At 42.6% G+C, this 14,715-nt stretch overlaps 1 protein-coding gene across 2 annotated transcripts in view; it reads right to left on the reverse strand.

The window, feature by feature from the left end:
- ANXA2 (annexin A2) overlaps positions 1-14,715 on the reverse strand; it is a 43,563-nt gene that overhangs the window by 27,280 nt on the left and 1,568 nt on the right. For both annotated transcript variants that reach the window (XM_059372047.1, XM_059372048.1), the window contains exons 2-3: positions 5,118-5,176; positions 1,826-1,925 (exon numbers count right to left, since the gene is read on the reverse strand). In XM_059372047.1, the coding sequence (XP_059228030.1) occupies positions 1,826-1,925; positions 5,118-5,165 (148 nt within the window). In that variant the 5' untranslated portion in view covers positions 5,166-5,176. The remainder of the gene's footprint in view (positions 1-1,825; positions 1,926-5,117; positions 5,177-14,715) is intronic.

A 14,715-nucleotide genomic window follows, 5' to 3' on the forward strand; every position in this document is an offset into this window, starting at 1 on the left:
TGCCTCTGGAAACAAAGTCACCAGTTTCTCCAAGGCTTTTAAAGAATTATTATTATTATTTTTTTTTTTTTTTGACAGCAGAGATCACAAGTAGGCAGAGAGGAAGGCAGAGAGAGGAAGCAGACTTCCTGTCAAGCAAGGAGCCTGATGTGGAACTCAATCCCAGGAGCCTTGGATCATGACCTGAGCTGAAGGCAGAGGCTTAACCCACTGAGTCACCCAGGCGCCCCTCTCCAAGGGTTTTAGAAAGACAAAACAATTCTGAGAGTGAAAAGGGGCACAATCAGTAAATAATGCAGATGTAAATAAGCCAGGACATGTGATCACTCTCGTTTTTTTGGGTTCCTAGGTCATCCTGGTTGAGGTTCCCAGTCTGTCGGTCACCCATATGTGAATTGTCCAAGTGTCAGTAAGTTAAAACACCGGACTTCCCAGACCAAACCGCCCATGGCTCTTTAGCAGAGGTATGAATCAGCAGCTGCTCTGGCTGCTGGGTCATGTACACATCTCAACTAGCTTCACAGTGAAAAGAAGTGCTTTGCCTAAAAGGGGAAAGAGTGCAGTGAATCACAAGCATCACCACAGTAATCGGAATGCCCAGGGATTTGGGGGATGGGGCCATCCTAGAGAGACACACTTCATTAACATAAGCCAGAGAGTCTGAACACTGACTTTTCTCTCTCTTTTTTTTTTTAAAGATTTTATTTATTTATTTGACAGAGAGAGATCACAAGCAGGCAGAGAGGCAGGCAGAGAGAGAGGAGGAAGCAGGCTCCCCGCTGAGCAGAGAGCCTGATGCGGCCTCAATCCCAGGACCCTGAGATCATGACCTGAGCCGAAGGCAGCGGCTTAACCCACTGAGCCACCCAGGCGCCCTGAACACTGACTTTTATAGACACAAAAAAACAGCACAATGATGACCTGAGCAAGTTCTTACTCAGCCCCACCCAATCAAATGCTTTATCTGCTTTATTTCGAAGGGAAGCTCTTACACCTTCTGGCCCTCTCTTACTCATCCTGGAACTCCAGGAAATACACTCATTCTGACGGCTCTTCTAATTCAAGCTCCAGGTCTAAGGAATGATATAATCAGTAGGGTTAAAAAAAACCCGAGTTTTTTCTTCAATAGATCTAAAAGCAAAGCAGTATAATTTTCCCCAGTATTTTTCCAACAAATGTACTGAAAAATCAGGGGAATTCAGGGAAAAAAGGCCAGTTAGGGATCACCATGACCAAACTCTTCCTTATTGGAAGAGGCACTGAGGCCTCAAAGTAAAGACCTGAGGCCAAAACACACACCCAGGGAATCAGACCTCCAGCTCTCAGCTGAGGCCTGTTTCTCTGTCACTAGGCTCTCCTTGGTTAAAATACTTTCTCATGAGGGCACCTGCGTGGTTCAGTCATTAAGTGTCTGCCTTCAGCTCAGGTCATGATCCCAGGGTCCTGCGATCAAGCCCTGCATCCGGCTCCCTGCTCCATGAGAAGGCTGCTTCTCCCTCTCCAACTCCCTGCTTGTGTTCCCTCTCTGGCTGTGTCTCTATCAAATAAATAAATAAAATCTTAAAAAAAAAAACCAAAAAACTTTCTCATGTTTTAAGTCTTCTCTCCAAAGAGAGGAAGGAAGAAGAAGGGAAAAAGGAAAGGATGAAGGAAAGGAGGGAAGGAGGCGTGGGGTAAGATGGGAAAGATTTAGATCCACTCCATGAAAGCTTGAGGACAATTTCAAATGACCAGTAAACAGAGATTTGAGGGAGAATGAAGAGGCAACTAAAAATGCCTCAGTCGTTGTTGTCAGCCTGACAAGAGAAGGACAAATGTCACCTACCTTTGGTCTTGATGGCCGTTTCAATGTTCAGAGCATCACGCTCAGCATCAAAATTGGTGTATGCTTTGACCGACCCATATGCACTCGGGGGCGTGGAGTGCTGAGGTTAAAAGACAAACATACTCAAATCAGACACATTTAAAATCCTCCTGCTGAAGTATCCCTGAAATAGATTTCTTCTATCGTTTCTTTAAACAATTCAAATCATTTGTAGACTATGTAACTAGGGAAGTATTAATGTGCCTTCACAACAGAGAATAAGAAACTTCATTGTTTCTAATAAGATTTCATCTTCAAAAGCTCAGCTCGTTTAGAAAATGCATCTGTGTTTCACTTCTCTTACTTCTAGTCCAAGTTCAAAAGCAGACAACCCAAAGCTGGGCACTGGAAACCACCACTTATCTGGGAAGACTTTGAAAAGCATTAAACTGGGCCAGCAACGATTTGAAACAAGCTGAAAATGTGGAAAGGCCTGAATGACAAGTGCGTTTAGCCAAGTTTTTGCTACAGGCATCTGAATTTCCACTGGGCCTATATCGCTGAGCTCACAGTTCCTCAAAATGCAAATGTAAAATGCTGGCTTGCTTGTTTCAGACTATCAGACAAGTGAGGGAAGCCGGGGCACCAAGGTGGTCAGGCCTCCTGGCCCACATCCTCTTTGTGTTCGCTAAGTTCCTGCTCCCCGCTCTCTCCTCTGTTCCCTCTCCTCTGCTGTCTTTAATACTACGCTTTTAACCCTATTCCTATCACCCTTTCTATTTTTTTTCTTTAATTTTTTTTTTTTTTTGTTACGGCCTTTTAAACCATACTCTCCTCCTTTTCCAATGCTTTTCAAAGCCCATTACCCTGCCTGATCTGATGGATCCACTTCCATCCCAGACTGAAGCAAGGACAGTAGTATGCGTCTACATCAGTCCTTCTATCCGAAGGGTTAACTTTTCTCTTTCCTTGAGAGCTCTTACAGCTTCCCTCCACCCTGTTACCCAATCCCAAAGCAAAGAGAATGCAGAAGATGGACAGCGTGGTTTTGATTGTCAGTAGAACCATCAACTTGTAGAACCTTCAACTTCAAGACTCATCCATCCCCACGACCTCCCCCAAGTACATAATGCCCATCGTAATGTGATGACCTTGCCTTAGTTCAGTTTCTGAGAAGAGTCAGAGCCTGAGGTGTCCTGACTTACCTTTCCACCCACAGGCAAACATAAAGAAGCATTCCAGGACTCATTCATTTGGTTTTATTAGGAGTGCAGTTATATACAGGTAAGTAACTAAGATGACATCCTCTCAAATGTTTCCCAGGACAAGCCAGAAATCTAAGTGGAGGACTGAACAGAGTATTTCAAAATGTACTTGTGACCATCTTGGCCAAATAGTGAATCCAGTTAACACGTATACATCTGAAACACAATGGATCATTAAAGTATTTTCCGTCTAATTTTACTAAACTTTCCAATAAGATTAAATCAATGAAGATGAAACATACATTCAGAAAAAAGTAAGGACCAAGGGCTATTCTGAAATACTCTATTTGTTATGGTGGCTACAAAATGTGGATGGAAATCTAAGAAAAACATTTCCCTATTTATTAACAGTGCTGTCAATTATTTACAAAGGCAGACAGTCTGCTCATTAAGCCATATCACATATGGCTTCATTTCCTAGGTGCTATGTCAACTTACTCCAAAAACAACAAGAAGTAGGAAAATTTTGCATATCTTTAATAAAACTTCTAAAAACAAAACTAAATGGATAACTGAACCTATTACCCATAGAACTGTCTCAAAAATCAAATTATTGAGGAAAAATGATTTTTCTTCTTCCTCCAAAATATGGGGGTGGGGGGGAAATATGACATTTTCTAATGCAGTCCCATCTCTCCACAGAGAGATGCATTATACTAAAGTAACTTCAAAGGCCACACAAAAAGCCTTTTCTGAAATTTGATACTAAAAACTATCTAATGATTAGATCCGTTAAGAAAAAAAATTGTTCAGCTCTTGGACTTGTCTGGACCTCAACATGCAGCTTGTAAGTGTTGCCAACAACAGTGTGCACAAGTTCCACGAGGGAAGATTAAAAATAGATGGGCTCTATACTCCATACAACCCGTGTCTGCATAGATGTCATCTATCTGAACATTTGATGGCTGGTACCAGACAGAATACAGCAGTACCACCTAATCCAAACTGCTGTCAAGTGCTTTGATGTATTTCAGTTTCAGTGAGAGCGCATTTTGAAGTACCTGTAAGATATGCCTACAAACGAGGGTTACTGCTGAGTTTTTGTAAGAGCCATTTCTGCCAGGATGACCAGAAAGATGTATGGAATTATTAAATATTTTTATATATTCATAATTTATATTCTACTTGATTCTAAAAGTATTTGCAATGACCTGTAATTTCACATATAGTTTAAGAAAATTTTGACTATAGGGACGCCTGGGTGGCTCAGTCGGTTAAGCAGCTGCCTTCGGCTCAGGTCATGATCCCAGCGTCCTGGGATCGAGTCCCACATCGGGCTCCTTGCTCCGCAGGGAGCCTGCTTCTCCCTCTGACTCTGCCTTCCACTCTGTCTGCCTGTGCTCGATCTCGCTCGCTTTCTCTCTGACAAATAAATAAATAAAATCTTTAAAAAAAAAAAAATTTTGACTATAAAACAAAGCATCAGAATTTCCAGGTTCACATATTTCCTGTGAAAGACAGTAAGATATAATTTTGAGCTCCCTGATAGCCAAAGCAAAAAAGCAAACATGATGAATTAGAATATTTATTTAGCTAAAAAACAAAACAAAAAACACACACACAACTATCCTAGTTTTTATAGATTAAAGATTTCCCGGGTGTTAAATTAAAACAACAACAAACATGTAAGTCCTTGTCTAGAATAATTTCACAGACACTGTAATAAGTCCAAAACACAAGGATCATTTTTGATATGGCTGTAGCTTATGCCAATCATTAATAAAATGCCAGGGTATGACATTAAAACTCCAGGATCAACATAGCAATTACCACCACTGACACACTAAGTATACAGCAGGATAAAACTCCAGCCACCCCAGCCTGTCCAATTTTAAGGTGATGCCAAAAAAGTTTCTAGTGCCATAACATTTCTATCAAATTGAACTACTGGAAACAGTAAAAGTAATGGTGAAGAAAAGGGGAATGAAGAGAGGGAAATAACTGTGTATATTTGTTCTCATTGTCCTTAGATGTACAAGGAAAGAGAGTAGCATAGTTATCCAGAGAGACGTCTAATTTGCAAAAATTACACAAAATGATATACTTACATCACCCTCCAAGCTGAGCTTGCAGAGAATTTCGTGAACAGTAGACATTTTGAAGGAAGCTGGAGGAAAAAAGTACAACAAAAGTATTTACAAAGAGGCTTTCTTTTCCCCTGAAGCGCAGTGATTCATTATACTAATCTCTATTTCTTGGACCATTTCATCTGAGGATATTAGAACAATTTTTGCAAATGGATGCAATTCCTATCTTATGATTGGGCAAATTAAGCTGAGAGATGGTTTGCCTTAGGTTTTGGATGGACTACAGAAGTAGTCCGTCTGGGCACCTGGGTGGCTCAGTAGGTTAAGGGTCTGCCTATCAGCTCAGGTCATTATCTCTTGGTCCTGGGATCGAGTTCTGCATTGGGTTCCCTGCTCAGCAGGAGTCTGCTCCTGCCTCTTTCTCTGCCTCCCTCGCTCAAGATCTCTCTTTTATTCTTTCTCTCAAATAAATAAATGAAATCTTAAGTTTAAAAAAAAAAAAGAAGAAGAAGAAGTAGAAGAAGTAGCCAGTCTTTCTCGTGCTCTGTGTAAACAGAACTGGGATAGATGTGATTTGTAAATACAAAAACAAAATGCTCCCCAAGGCTCATGCAACTTGTTCAAACAGGATAAAACTGAGCCTTTCACTTCTTATAAGAAGTGATAAGCTTGGGGCACCTGGTTGGCTCAACTGTTAAGCATCAGTCCTCGGCTCAGGTCATGATTCCAGGGTTTTGGGATGGATCCCCCCATATGGTTGTTGGATCCCTGCTCAGCGGGAAACCTGCTTCTCCTTCTCCCCCTCCCCTGCTTGTGTTCCCTCTCTGACTCTCTCTAAAGAAATAAATAAAATCTTAAAAAGAAAAAAAAAAAGGGACAAGCTTGTCCAACCAGCCACTGCTTCTGTGTTTCTCACCAGTAATGTTCTCTATTGAAAAGGACCTGAAATCAACAATATTTGCACGCTGGCCCATTCCTAAATAGAACCTTTATTATTATCCATTATTTTCTTAGCTCAGCAATGCCTAGAAGATATGCAGCTATTTATGAAAAAGACCATGGACAGATGTTCTGACATTAACTCATCCCAAGAAAGACCAATCCCTTGTATTTAAGATTCAAAAGGGCTGAAATGAAGTCATCTTCCAGTTAATACACTTAATCAGGCTGCGACACTATAGCCTGATGAATTGGCTTTCCAGCTTTGCAATCACACGGTTCTCGGAATTGATACACCAACGTCTGCCAATGAAGAGTGCCCAAGCAGCAGGAAATTTATCTCAACTGAGACAAGATAGGTCATTCAGCATCATCACCCCCAAAGAAGGAAAGAAGGAAAACAGAGCAGAGCTGTAACCTGAAACAGTGGATTCGACATCTGAATTGTAATAACTCCTGCTTCAGACTCTTTGCTTAATATTCTTTGATCAAAGAAATTGTGTCCATGCAAATCCAGTTTTCCATTCTCCCATCAGTTTGCATGATCTAAATATTTTTGTAGAACTGGCTTGGAGGGAGTATTTGACATAGACATTTGCTAACTTATCAGAACACTGTGGACTGAGCAGATTCCAGTCTGTGTTGGGTGGAGGTGGACGGATGTAAGAAGATTCGCCCTTATTTGTGCTTATGGACATATCTCTGCAAGATTTTCATCCTGAGCTCCTTCTCCTAAACCACCCCCCCCCTTCTTAATAATCACAGAATAGTTGTTTCTTTGTTTTTTTAAGATTTTATGTATTTATTTGACAAAGAGACAGCAAGAGAGGGAATACAAGCACAGGGAGTGGGAGAAGGAGAAGCAGGCTCCCTCAGCAAGGAGCCTGATATGGGATTCAATCCCAGGACCCCAGGATCACGACCTGAACCAAAAGCAGACGCTTAACGACTGAACCAACTAGGCGCCCCCACTGAATAGTTTTAAGCAAAGCAAAAAGAAAATTAAGGCTATTCCAATTACCCCTATACCCATAGCTCTCAGACACGCCTACCCCCAAATATGTTCCACTGCTGGGATATAATCCTGATTATAAAAGGTCTTTCTTGCTCTATAAATAAACCATGGTACATCCAGACAACAGAACATTATTCAGAACTGAAAAGAAATGAACTATCAAGCCATGAACAGGCATGGAAGAATCTTAAATGCATATTACCAGTCAAAGACGCCAGTCTGAAGGGCTACATACTACATACATAGTATGATTCCAACGATATAATATTCTGGTTAAGACAATACCATGGAGACAATAAAAGATCAGTGGCTGCCAGGAATTAGAGGGAAAGGAGGAAGGGATGAAGAGGTGGAGCACAGCAGATTTTTAGGGCCATGAAACTTCTCTGTAAGATACTATAATGCCATTATACAGTTGTCAAAACCCACAAAGTGTACAGCACTAAAAGTGAACCCTAATGTGAACTATGAGTTTGAATGACAGTGAGGTGTCCATATAGGTTCATTGGTTATAGCAAACATACCACTCTGGTATGGGAGGCCATGCACCTCTGTAACTGGACTGCCCAATACAGCAGCTACCAGGCACACGGGGCTATCAAGCATTTGGAAGGTGTCCTGTCCAAACTGGGAAGTGCAGTAAGTGTAAACTACACACTGGATTCTGAAGACTTAGAGTGAGAAAAAGGACATAAAATCTCTCTGTTTTGATTTTATTGATTATATATTGTACTTCCGATATGCTGGCTTTATTGGGTTAAACAAAATACATTATTTAAATTTAATTTCACCTGTTTTTCCTTTTTCTCCTAGGCCTGCTAGGAAATTCACAGTGGAAAATGCAGCTCACATTCTATTTCTGTTGGACAGCACTGGTCTAGAGGATCCCCTAGTGCCATGGTCCAATCCTCGTCCAAAAACGTTTGCAGTAGCCTGATCATGGCAAAATTCAGTTTGAGATTTCTTGTCAGGACAGACAAATTTGAGTCTGCCTTGACAGAAAAAGCAAGAAATCTCCTACTTCTAGTTGAGCCAAAAAATATTCCACAAGGTCTCGTCATATCCATCAGCCTGAGAATCACCAAAGTGGAGATGAATTCCCTAAGATACTAACCACCCAATCCTGACCTTGACCATCACCCCTGAGCCTCATCAGAACTGCAGTAGGTCTGCAGTGAGGGGTAAACTGTTGTCATCTGCCTAACAGAATTCTAGTCCCCACCATAAACAGCTAAGAAATAAAAATGCCAAAACAAAAGGAAAACCCCAAAGAGAGGATCAGTAAGTCAGACTTGCAAACAGAATTGTTTCTGCTCACAAAGAAATGTGGATTAAAAGTCCACTTCGTTCTTAAATCAGGTGCCTCACGCGGGTTCTGCTGTTTAGGGAATCTCGACCACAGAGGCACAGTAAGTTTTTATTGTAGAGTTCTTTCAAGCTGCCTTTCCAGCCCTGAGCACTGGCTTTACAGACAGCTGCCTAAGCTTGTCTCACATGAGACCCTCGTTACTGAATAAGCCAAAGACAATCTGATACACACTCTCCATTCCTGTTAATTCTCCTCCCACAGCCACAACACACTGAGGAGAGACAGGAAATAGGGGTCTCGAAAGGCCCCACAAATCTTTCTGTTTTATCGTCCACAGTTGTCCTGTTATTTCATCACAACAATCCCACATGCTACTATCAATTAAATCCCTACATAGCATCTCATCCAATGGTTCAAAACCCATCCTTCAATAGCCTTCTCTTATTCCAGCTCAGGCCAGCCCTCCAAGACTGGCACAGAAACCCAGTATCAGTGTCTTCTATCCAACCCCCCCCCCCCCCAAAACCGCCCCCCCCCCCCCTTCCCCCCCCCCCCCCCCCCCAGCAAAAGTGGCCTGACCCCCACAGTCCCTTGCTTCTCTCCAAAAGCTGTATACCCCTGACAAGCATACACTCTTGGCCTGCAGACACACACAAAATGGTGAAATGCAGACTACGCCCCATAGCACTTTCCAGCTCTCTTCTCATCTTGTTGCAGTGAGAGACACCCGAGGCATTAGCCCAGATTACTCAATTAATGAGAACCGAGGCAGGGCTAGAATCTGGGTCGTCTGACTCTCGGGTCTTCACCTTGGCAACTTGACCACAATCGTTCTCCCTTCCAAAGAAGACTCAGACAGAGAGAAAGATAAAAGTAATGTGAGTGAGATCAGCTGAGAGATCAACGGTGAGGTACTGACAGGTTTGAGAAGGGCAATTACCCTGGAAGGTTCCAGCCAGATAAACATGGGGGAAGGACTGGGGAGAAAGAATGGAGAAGAATGTCTGTCCCTGGGTGGTGGGAGAACCAAGAGGACAAGTTTAAAACAAGCTGTGTCTACTGTAATGCCCCGTGGGGGGTCTAAAATATTGGCTTCTGAATGGTGCCAATTTAAGCATGGCTATGGAAATACGGGAGAGCCAGAAAGCCAAAGTTCCCCAATACTCATCTAATCTGTTTATCACATTTGCTCTGGAGGCTGAATTTTCTTACTATAAGCAGGAGCATTGCCTTAGTTTACCTAGTGCTTTGAGAATAAAATGAAGTCTATGAGCCCTGTGAAAATTCCACTCCCACTGACTCCTCATCACAGTGTAAAATTCTTAAAGTGTGTTAAAAGCAGAACCACTACTCCTTTCCTGGCAGAGTTCTCAAAGCACATGAAAACGGCAGTCTGCATCATTCTTTCCAGCACTTCGACCTCACCCAGATCTCCAACTGGTTTCAACTTGTAAAAAAGAAGGGGGAAAAGCCAGCAAATTCAATCTGTTGATGAGTAGTATCTGCACACACCAGCACCTCCCATTCCCAGAGAAGCGCTGGCTGACTAGACAAGATTATTAAAACAGCTCTTTATTGGGTAGTTCTGTTTTGTTTTTGTTTTTGTTTTTCTTTTAAGAAAATAATTAGAAGGGTACCTGGGTGCCTCAGTCAGTTAAGCAGCTGCCTTCCACTCAGGTCATGATCCTGGGGTCTTGGGATCAAGCCCCACATCTAGCTTGTAGCTCAGCAGGGAGATTGCTTCCCCATGCCCCTCAAAAAATAAGTAAATCTAAAAAAAAAAAGAAAAAAAGAAGGAAGGAAGGAAGGAAAGAGAGAGAGAGAGAGAGACAAAGAAAGAAAGAGGAAAGAACTAGAGAGGGATAGAGAAACTTAGTGAAAGAGCCACACCCACTTCAAACTGACTTGAAATAAGTCACCACAGGAGTGAGAATGCACTCACTCATTCCTGGCAGCCACCAACCACTCCCCCATCTCGGTGCTGTGAAGGAACAGTTTTCTCCTCTGGCCTTGAAAATATTAATGAATGAAGACTGTTAGCCGCCTGACTGGAAAAGCCCTTGGAGTGCAAAACTAGACATTAACAAAATCTGTGCAGCTGTTGAAAAACAATCATTTACATTTAACATAAGGACTGTCTTAAAGATACTTAAAGGATTACTTTTTTTAAACCCTACCTACTTTTTTTTTGTATTTTATTGTTTCACATCAAACACGTGGTAGTAGAAACAGTACAAGGGAAACAGATTAAACTTCTCCCCAAAAATGGAAAGTAAAACAAAATTTGCAAAGAAGAGTTGAGACAACTCTTTGTTTTGTTGACCCAAAAGTCAACATTTTGTAAACAGCAAAAACAAGTTCTACTGTAATGAATTAAGAATGAGCTCCAGAAAACCCAAGCATTAATTCACACAAACATACAAAAACATGTTGCAATGGGCTGGTCTACATAGGCAAATCTGAAATCTGAGCACAATCTAGCAGTTTCGTTGACACACCCACTTTACAGTTTAAACGTGGTGTTGATGTGTTACCACAAAACACAGCCCTAGCAACCATGATGAATCAATCAGGAACTGGATGATACAAACGAGGATTTTTTAAAGTGAAAATGTGTGTGGGTGGCAGCATGGAGGGTTGGGTTTCCCCACCAAAACCTTCCCTGTGCAGCATTCCTGGTCTATAGGACCAGACTGGAATTTTAAACCAAAAGGGGAGGGAAAAAATTGCATAAGTGGGGTTGGGAGTGGAATTCATATTGTACTGTGTCTATTCCTCACCCCCCACCCCAAGCACTTTTTATTCAACAGAACATTCCTGAAAACACAACTTGTTCTCCTGGGATTTATGGTCTTGATCAATGCCTGAGTCACCGGGCCAAGTCATCCTGCAAAAAGCCTGGAATTGTGCCCAGTGGCCTTGATCAAACTGAGCAGGATGGACACAACAACACTTGATCTGGCTTGTCCCTTTCGCTACCTGATCTGAATCAGTATGTGTATGTTTGCTCCTGACAAACCTACGTGGCAACCTCGTGTTCTCAGAGGTTCTCCGTCAGTCCCTGGTCATGGGTTTGGAGTGGGTGGAAAGAGACTGTCAGGAAGAATGAAGTCAGTTGGCATGGGACAGTTTCAGGGTTAGGAAATCAAGGCCTTCGAGCTACAGCACAATGTCAATGTTTTATGGCCCACTTACTGTGTTTCTAATGGAGACCTGGTGTCTACAGAAAAAGCCTAAACGGGGCGCCCGGGTGGCTGAGTCAGTTAAGCAACGCCTTTGGCTCAGGTCATGATTCCAGGGTCCTGGGATAGAGCCCTGCGTCCAGCTTACTGCTCAGTGGAAAGCCTGCTTCTCCCTCTTCTCCCTGCTCGCATTCTCTCTCTCTTTCTCAAATAAATAAATAATTTAAAAAGAAGAAGAAGAAGAAGAGGAGGAGGAGGATGAAGAGGAGGAGGAGGGGGAAGAAGAAAAGAAAAGCCTAACCTCAGCCTTCAAGATCTCACACACTTTGGGAGTGCCTGGGTGACTCAGTCGATTAAGTGTCTGCCTTAGACTCAGCTCATGATCCCAGGGTCTTGGGACCAAGTCCTGCAACTGAGTCCCTGCTCCTCCCTCTCCCTCTGCCTGCCGCTCTGTCTGCCTGTTTTCTATTTGTCAAATAAATAAATAAAACCTTCAAAAAAAAAAGATCTCCCACACTCTGGACTTCACCAACATTTCCATAAATATCTTCTACACAGCCCCCCCCCCCCCCCCAACGAGTGCACACCTGCACACACACTGCAGTGACACTGGGGTGGTAATTCCTCTGAATATACTCAGCACAGTTCTACCACCTCAAGACCCAGGTTCTCTGGGAACACGAAATCTTGAGCATCTGACACCCTCATGAGACTTCAAGCTACAAAAATACTATACTTTTTCTCCTGCACCTCTCCCTGCTCCGTGCTATCTCAGTGTGTCTGTTAAATAATCAAAAATGAGTATATAAAGATGGTCTTCCATTTTATCTGCCCGCAGGGTTTCTGTCACATCCACTTGCTTCCTTATAGGTCAGCGCACCGTGCCTACCAAATGGTAGGTGCTCAGTGGCATTTATGGATGGTTTACACACATGAGGTCTTTCCATATCATTATGGCTTCCTTTTTCAATGCACTCTTGCTCCATTTTCTTTCTCTTGCTCAGAATGAACATCCTAAATGCAGTTCCAGTTCCAAAGGATGCTTAAGCTGCCAATCTTTGCAAATCTTCCAAAGCCTGGCAGGTCACTTCACAGGCAGCCTCTTCCTCATCATGAAAGACAGCCCACTCCCACCCCAGCACTCCACCTCTGTACTTCCAGGCCACTCGGGTCCTAGCTCTGTCCCCTGGACAACATGCAAATGTAACCTATATCTCCTAGGGCACTTGGAATACAAGAAAGGAGGAGAAAGGAGGAAGAACTTGCAAGTGGCCTTGGGACTCCCATTTCCTCTGAGCTATGAGTGTGTACACTGGGTGTGGCAGAGAGGCAAAGAGCAAGGACTCCAGGTCATAGCCATTCCCCTGATTCAGAACTTTCTACACCAAACCTGGGATTAGAACTCGGACTACTTGGATGTACTGACTTCTCTCTGACAAGACTGAGCAGAGGTCTTCAAGCTTCAGGGTTTACCCCAGAAGAGAGATTCACAGCTAATCTCAGTTTGGAACCACCCAAAACAAGCCTGGGCGTCTCCTGACCCCTACTGCTGACCTGCTTCCCAACTAAGTAGATGGAGACTGCTTTTGGTAACAGAAGGAAAAGCATGCCAGTGAAGGGGTGGAAAGAATTTTTTAAAAGAACTGGAATTTCCTGATGTAGCCTCTAACTAGAATGGGGTGTGGCACCAGGGAAAATGAGGGAGGTGGATTCACATGTGCAAAAAAAAAAAAAAAAAGGAGCATTCCATTTCTGTTTAACTCTCACAGTCAAATCTGGAAGGCAGGTTAAGTCACAATAACTTTAAAAATCACTACCACAAGGCAGGCTAAATATGACACTCAGTTTTGTGGAACATCTAGATTAAAGGGGGAAATGAGCCCCTGCCAAGTTTGGAAACTAAAATATTAATTTGGGAAAAATGTAAAGTTCAAAACCTAATTACTGTCTATATATATAATTCACTTACTTGGTCTTTTTTTTTTTTTCCTCTCCCCAACAGACTTCAAGTCTACAAAGCAGGTTTTTGGTTCAGTTTTGGCTTTTTTCAGTCTGTTTTGTTCACTCTTGCATACCCAGTACCTCTATCTGCAAGTAGAACCTGATAGATGCTCAATAAATACTGTGGAATGAATAGATGTTCAAAGCAAACCACTAGAGACTGCGACTCCTCCTTTTGACAGGGCCACTCTCCATTAACAAAAAATGCCTCAGCAGGCCCACAGCCCTGACCGAGGCTCATGAGTGTGTCAGTACAAGATTCTAGGCCCAATGGTGCAGGAAGAGGCTACAGCCTCCAAAATCAATAGCAATTACAGAAGGATACCTACCTTGCCAGGAAAACTACTTAAATCAGAAATTTGTCAGGAAACTAATGGCCACAACAGCCAGCCTAATGTCAGTCAATACAGTACTTTAATAGCTCAAAGACACAAGATGTTAAATACTGAGGTGCAATCCAAGAACAAGCACCTAATCAAAGCCAGTGAATAAGCAGTATTTCCTGGGCATTTGCCACAGGCAGTCCATTTGGCACTGTGGGAAATTACAAAATCTAGGTCTCCAAATCATAAATCCTTAATAAAGAAATGCACATTGATGGGCACACCCTTGCACTACAGATGTGATAGATACTTTCGGAGAAACCCTTAAGTTTTTAGATAATCGATAGACTTGGAAGAAGGGGAATGTTTTAACACCACTGGCCAGCGGACTCCTCTCTGGAGTTTGTCTCTCTGAACCTGGCCTCATCTGAAATCTTCCTTCATTCACAAGACCTCAAATTTGTAATTATGTGGCTCCTTAACTCCATGGCCTCTAATTTCACAGAACACAGGTCTGTTTAGGTTGCTGAGGATTTCAGGACCACCAAACATTCCTAACTTATTGAATATTGATTCAAATTGCTAGCCTCCAGCTGGGTGTAAGTACACTGAAATGGGAAGAAGGGGCAGCAGCAGAAATGATGACAGTAATGGCTTTTATGATATGTCAGAGAAGAGGGATGCTAAGGGCAAAGGAGGAAGCTGGAAAAAACAAAGGTGGCGGGGGCAAAGATATAATTTTCCAAATAATGAGGGCCAATCTCAAAACCAAGGAAAGTTCCAGAATATTTCATAAATTTGTTTTTCCTACCCACATATCCTCATCCCTTATCCTCCCACCTTTCCCCCC

Source organism: Mustela nigripes, chromosome 13 (assembly GCF_022355385.1).
Source record: "Mustela nigripes isolate SB6536 chromosome 13, MUSNIG.SB6536, whole genome shotgun sequence".
Taxonomy (NCBI): Eukaryota; Metazoa; Chordata; class Mammalia; order Carnivora; family Mustelidae; genus Mustela; species Mustela nigripes.